This window comes from Propithecus coquereli, unplaced genomic scaffold (genome assembly GCF_000956105.1).
Source record: "Propithecus coquereli isolate 6110/MARCELLA unplaced genomic scaffold, Pcoq_1.0 Scaffold681, whole genome shotgun sequence".
NCBI classification, from domain to species: domain Eukaryota; kingdom Metazoa; phylum Chordata; class Mammalia; order Primates; family Indriidae; genus Propithecus; species Propithecus coquereli.
This window is the reverse complement of record NW_012152852.1, coordinates 175412-182123: the sequence shown is the minus strand read 5'-3', so window position 1 is coordinate 182123 and position 6712 is coordinate 175412. Positions and strand designations below refer to the sequence as shown.

General features: G+C 65.0%; 1 protein-coding gene across 1 annotated transcript in view; it reads right to left on the bottom strand.

Moving 5' to 3' along the window:
- Positions 1–6712, bottom strand: part of PPP2R3B (protein phosphatase 2, regulatory subunit B'', beta) — a 46441-nt gene that overhangs the window by 5744 nt on the left and 33985 nt on the right. The window contains exons 6-12 of the mRNA XM_012660865.1: positions 5532–5618; positions 5112–5268; positions 2356–2404; positions 1780–1869; positions 1456–1631; positions 250–368; positions 70–176 (exon numbers count right to left, since the gene is read on the bottom strand). Coding sequence (XP_012516319.1) covers positions 70–176; positions 250–368; positions 1456–1631; positions 1780–1869; positions 2356–2404; positions 5112–5268; positions 5532–5618 — 785 coding nt within the window. The remainder of the gene's footprint in view (positions 1–69; positions 177–249; positions 369–1455; positions 1632–1779; positions 1870–2355; positions 2405–5111; positions 5269–5531; positions 5619–6712) is intronic.

The following is a 6712-nucleotide window of genomic DNA, read 5'->3' as shown; positions in this document are numbered from 1 at the left end:
ATCCCGCACTCGTCCCCACCGCCTCTACATCCCGCACTCGCCCCCACCGCCCCCACATCCCTCGCTCACCCGTCCTCCCACGGCTCTCCCGCAGCCTCCTCAGCCACCAGGATGTCGTATTCTTCCGCCGCGTACTTCTCCCAGTCCGAGAGCTCTGGGCCGTCGCTGTCGCTCTCCTGGAGAACGCATACATGTCACGTGGCGCAGGCGGCGTGGCCGAGGCGAGCCCGTGTGCCCCACGACACTCACCCTGAGCAGGCAGACCTGCTCTTTCTGCTCGTGGTCCAGGTACTTCTCGATGTTGAAGAACGTGTCGAAGAAGACGTTGGCGAGCTTGCACTGCTTCAGGTCGCGCAGCGTGATCTTCCCTGCAAGGCAGCAGAGCGTGTGAAGGACACACGGCTTTCAGAGCTGTGCACGTACGTGTGGTGGCGTGCGGCAGTAACATGGCGGCAGGATGCTACGTGCTTGGACGCCGCCTGACTTGTACAAAAAGGGACACAGAGGCGGTTCTGGGCGTGGACTGGAGCGCACACGGCCTCAGGCCTGGGGCCCATGTGCCTGGAGAACGAGCGTCGACAGGACACAGCTCGGGACAGAGGGAGGCGCCGGCCACTAGGGGGCGTCCGTGGACTTGAAATAACAGGTGCTGATGTGGCTGGGGAAAGTGCCGGAACACACACAGGGAAAATCCACAGCTCGGGACAAGAGGCGGCCCCTGTCCCCGTCTCAGAACGAGTCCCAAAGTTAACCCCCAGACCCACATTGCAAAACACAAGAAACATAGAGCACAAAACTGAGATGGCGGAGTTCGGGGAGGGTCCCCCGTCCCTGCAGGGACTGAGTTCGGGGAGGGTCCCCTGTCCCTGCGAGGACCGAGTTCAGGGAGGGTCCCCCCTGGTCCCTGCGGGGACTGAGTTCAGGGAGGGTCCCCTGTCCCTGTGAGAACCAAGTTCGGGGAGGGTCCTCCCTGGTCCCTGCAGGGACTGAGTTCGGGGAGGGTCCCCTGTCCCTGCGAGAACCGAGTTCAGGGAGGGTCCCCCCTGGTCTCCGCGGGGACTGAGTTCAGGGAGGGTCCCCCGTCCCTGCGGGGACCGAGTGCAGGGAGGGTCCCCCCTGGTCCCCGCGAGGACCGAGTGCAGGGAGGGTCCCCCTGGTCCCCGCGAGGACCGAGCTCACGGAGGGTCCCCTGTCCCCGCGAGGACCGAGTTCAGGGAGGGTCCCCCCCATCCCTCTGGCCTGAGAGGGACTCGGGGAACACACGGGGCCGGGGATCCCTGCGCCGCGTCAACACAAAGTCCGTGACAGTCCCTGAGTGGCAGCGACGTCCTCGCAGTGGGAGGTCCCCGAGTGAGAGCAGGCCGTGTCCTGGTGCTGCGTCCTCACGAGCCCAGCGGGGACGGCCCTCCCTCCCCGCAGGCCCCTCCCACGGCGCTGTCCCCTCCCCGGTGGCACCTTCGCTCCGGGGCTTGACCAGGTCCAGCATCTGGCACAGGCAGTCCTGGAAGGGCAGGGCCTCGATGGCCATGCTGTCCAGGCGCCGGCACTGCTCCTCGTAGAAGTACTCCAGCTCGAACATGGACAGCGCCCCGTCCCCGTCCAGGTCCATGCAGCGGAACCAGTACTCGATGCTGCGGTCACATGGCTCCGTCAGCCCGGAGTGGGGACGGCCCTGCCCCACGGGGACCCGCTGGGGACAGCCCCTGCCCGTTCCCCTCCGCAGGGCAGCCCCGCCGGGCGTCACGGACGCGGCCTGTGACCCTTCCACCGAATACACACCTGGTCGGGGTCTTTTTGTCTTCTTCAGAGATCAAAAACCAGACAAAGTCGGCGTAGCTTATTTTTCCTTCTTTCTGTACTTTTCTGCCTCTGGGTTTGGGGCCGGGATGGAGAGACAAAGACGCCCGTGAGGGGAGGGGCAGGAAGGGTGTGGTCCCTGCCCACGCGCTGGCCAGAGGAGCCTCACGGGTCCCCGCCCTCCGGAGCTGTGTGGCCAGGGAGGGGCTCCCGGGCCCCGGTGGGGTCAGAAGTGACCACGTCGTCACGGCCACCTAAAGGCCTCAGATGCTGCCCCTGAGTCGCACTGACGCCCAGGGCCTGACAGGGGCCTCTGATGGGGCCTGTGCTGTCCCCTCCCTGGGGGCCACACCTGATGGGGACAGATGTCCCATCATTTAGCACCTCGTGTGACAGAGCTCAGCCATCCCTCCCTGGGGACCTCACGTGACAGAGCCATCCCAGTCCCAGATCAGCAAGTTCACGGTGGCGGGAATGAGGAGGTCTGGGCTCTCGCCCGGGCGCTCAGCGGACTTCGGGAGGCAGAGGACGGAGACCGAGGCGCCCGGCCGTACGTACCGCGTCACCGCTCCCGAGAAGATCCTGTCGATCATCTTGGCAGAAATGGCTGCGAGGAGAGGTGGGCTCGTGAGCGGGGACACGGCGGCTCCTGCCGACACACGGCCTCGGAGCAGAGCCCGGGACGGCCGGGTCTGACGTGCTCGGGGGTCCCTGGGACCCGCTGTCCAGACAGGGCCCCCCCGCCCTGCGTGTTCACAGCCTTTCCCGCTGCCGGGGCCAAACCCCAGGTCGGACCCAGAGTGGAAGCTGCCGGGGGCTCCGGGTCAGGTTCGTGAAGAGCAGAACAAACGCGCACCCACATCTCAGACGCTACTCAGCCCCACACGCCTCACTCAGCCCCACATGCCCCCCCCCCCCCGACTACATTGACGGGAACAGACGCGTCTCAACCAGAACTCGACTGAAATGAAGTCAAAGGCACCGTCTGGGGCAGCGCAGGTCCCCACGGCGCAGGGACGCGGACCACGGAGCCGAAACCACAGGGTTCCTTGTCCCACCTCCTGCGGGCTGGAACCTGAGGTCAAGGCGTCTCCTGGGTGTGTGGACGCCGTCTTCTCCCTGTGTCCTCACGGGGTCGTCCCTCTGTGCGTGTCTGTGTCCTCATCCCCTCTGCTTATAAGGACACCAGTCCTGCTGGATCAGGGCCCAGCCTAGTGCCTCAGTTTACCTTACTCAGCTCTGTAAAGACCCGTCTCCAAACACAGCCACAGTCTGAGTCCCGGGGGTCAGGGTTCAACGTATGGATTTGGGGGGACACAGTTCTGCCTGTGGTAAACACTATACCCGTGAGATGGGGAGATGAAGACAGTCTGTCCCCCACCCCTGACTCATCCTGCCTTGGTGAAGTCTCTGCCGATGAGAAATGACTCGAAGCTGTTGTGGCCTGAACTGTGCCCCCCAAAAACACATGTCGTGAGCCCTGGTACCTGGAAACAGAACCTTATTTGGAAATACAGTCTCTGTAGAGGTAGTTAATGAAGAGTCTTGAGAAGAGACCATCCTGGATTAGGAGGTCCCTAAACCCAGTGACAGTGTCCTCCTAAGAGACAGCAGAGGAGACACAGACGCAGAGGAGAAGCCACGTGGAGACGGAGGCAGAGACTGGAGTGATGCGGCCACAAGCCCAGGGACGCCTGGAGCCCCCAGGAGCCAGAAGAGGCAGGAAGGAGCCTCCCCTGGAGCCTGCGGAGGGAGTGCGGCCCCGAGACACCCGCGTCTCAGACTCCTGGACTCGGAGGGGATGAATTCTTGTGGGTCAAGCCCCCAGGTTTGTGCTAGTTTGTTCCGGAAGCCGCAGTGGAAGCAGCAGGGCTGACTCAGACCGCCCTAGCGCAACAACATTTGGAAACAAGAACACGTCAAAGGAAACACAACCTCACGCCACAGAGCCTGCTCTGAGCCACGTGTTCTCTGTCTCAGCGTCACGGGGACGACCCCTCTGGGTTTCTCGGGGTAAAGAAGGAAAGCGGCCCGTCAAAGCAGCCTAATCGGCAATCCAAGTGGATTGTTCCAGAAGCCTCTCGCTGTGCTCTGCCCTGTCCTGGCGGCCAAGACTCTGGTCCCCGCAATGACCAGTGTCCTGGGGACACATGGGTCCTAGAGGCCACCACCGGCTCAGGCCACGCTCTGACAAACAGCCCCACATGTCGCCCTGACGTCAGACCGCCAGTGGACGCGACAGGAGCTCGCAGATGTGAAGCTGGAGCCGGTGTGGGGGATTCACGGAGATGCAGCCCCGATTCGGGGGTCCCAGCTCTATCCGCGCTGCGCTCAGCCCCCCATGGCTGTGCACGTCTCGCTGACCGTAAACCACGGGGGCAGCGTGCACTGCGGGGCAGACCGAGGAGAGCCGCGCCTGTCCGAGTGTCCACACACTGCGCCCACGGGACGGCCACTCGGGGACGCTTGTCCCACGGCCAGTCCCGGAGAGATGCAGACGGAGCCTGTGATCAGGGAACCCCACGGCCAAGGCCGGGCACGCCCAGGAGAGCTTAGAAAGACTCTCGTGAACGTGGTAGTTTGAAAAACGAAACATGCAGATTAAAGGGAATCCTCGGGAAAAGCAAAAACCGAGACGCGCGTTGAAATTTTAGTTGATTTCGCAAACCTCGAAGTTGACCACTCACAAAGGGAGGAGGTGACTCTCTTTCGTTAAAAAAGTGAAAAACACCATTCACGCTGCCCTGAACTGCTATCACCACGCCAGCCGGCGTCTCGGGGCTGGGATGCTGAGAGCTTGCCACGGCCTCTGGGCTGGGAACGAGAACCTTCCGGGAAGGTGTCTCCACACCAGCGTCCTAACGATGAAATTCCTGTGCCCAACTGGGTCCCAGGCTGGGTTTCGGGGCCCACGGCCGGCGCTGACCCTCACCCCACCTCGCAGAGGGCCCCACACATATGCGTGGTGTCCAGACACGGACACGGGCCTCGCCCACACACACACACACACACACACACACGTGGTGCCTGGATACAGACACGGGCGTCGCCCACACACATGTGCTCAGACACAAACATGGGCCTTGCCCACACACACGTGCCCAGACAGGGACACGGGCCTCGCCCACACACACACACGTGGTGCTCGGATACAGACACGGGCGTCGCCCCCACACACGCAGTGCCTAGACGCAGACACAGGGCAGGGAAGGGGAGGAGAAGGCTCAGGGCAAAGAACCCCGCGGAGGGCCGGAGGACGACGCGCGCCGCATCCGTGAGCCCCGGGTGCGTGCTCACCGTGGTCGCGTGCTCACCGTGGTCGTTGTGCCGCGCCAGGTCCTGCGCGTCGATTAGCAGGTCATGGTCCGTGTCCAGCTCCCAGAACTTGCAGTAGATGACGTAGAAGTGCTCGTAGGAGAAGTACTCGGTCAGCTGGTTGATGTCCGCCTCCTCCTCCAGCAGGGCCACGTTCTGCGGGGGGGGGGCCGAGGACGGGGCGTGACGGACGGGCCTCCGTGGTGGAGGGCGCCCGAGCCCGGTGTCGCCATGCGCAGCGGCCCGGCCGTGGCAGCTCGGGGTGGATCAGGAAGGGCCGGCTCCCACGTCAGGCAGCGTCCGGCTCCCACGTGGGCAGGTGCCGTCCGATGCCACTGCGCGCTCACAGTTTGGGGTGTCAGGGGGACACGCCCGGGGTCCCGCGAGGAGGGAGGCTGCCGCCTGCCCCGGCCACCCACCTGCAGGAAGGTGCTCCTCCGCAGCTCCGCGCAGGTGATCCTCCCCGACCAGGACCTGTTGACCGTGTAGAATATCCTCTGGATGACCTGCGGGAGGGGTGTCAGCCGTGGGGCGGGGCGGCGGGCGGGCGCAGGCCCCACTGCAGGACCCTGACGCGACAGAGCACACCCCCATCGCGGGAACGGCCACCGGGGAGGCAGGGTGGGAAGATGGAGACACGGCGGGGCAGCCACGCAGCAGCCACGCCAAGGCTGACGGGACGGGACGGAGGCCTCGCCTCGGGGCTGCGGGGAGGGTCCGAGTGGGCCAAGCTGTGGGAGAGGCTCCCAGGCCTCGGGGTGTCCTGACCGCACGGCGCTCAGTGCAGGTCTCGGTGACGCTCCCACACTCCGCACAGCGGGGACAGGAGCCCGGGACAGGAGGGAGCCCACGCTGGGCTGGGGCCTCCTTCACACCCTGCCCTGGACACTGGCCCAGCTTGTAAGTTCACCTCCGCGGGGAGAGGACGGGCCAGGGGCCCTCGTGACCCCACAGACGCAGGCCCGGCCGGGCCACAGGACCCTGTGCGAGGTGCTGGGCAGGTCGTCACCTTCCGTCCCAAGACATCACCTCCCTGTCTTAGGTTATCACCTCCCCCCTCCCGGGATGTCACCAATGTATGGCCCTAAGACGACGCCTGCCCTGTCCTCGCTGAAGGCCACCTGCCCTGTCCCCATCCCGCTGTCACTGGCCCCATCTTCCCGTCACTGCGTAACCGGCCTCACTGCAGCCGGCCGCCTGGCCCGGCCTCTCCCCACACGGCAAGTTCCAAGTCGGGGAACTGACCACAGCAGGGCTTCAAAGGAGGCCCCACCCCAGCGTGGGCTCGCTCCTGTCCCACGCTCCTGTCCCTGCTGTGTGCAGCGCAGTGTGTCACCGAGACCTGCGCTGAGCCCTGCACGGTCAGGACACCCGAGGCGCGGGGCACAGTGACATCACAACCCTTCCCCCACCCCCGCCGCCACTCGCACAGCGCAAACAGCACTGAGGACGGGGTTGAGGAATCCACCCCCTCCACTGAAGTCCGGCCACGGTTCACTCTGCAAATCACAGGGCAGCTGTGCTCCCGCCCACCTCAGAGTCCTCCCTCCCCACAGGGCGGCCGTGCTCCCGCCCACCTCAGTGAGTCCTCCCTCCCCAC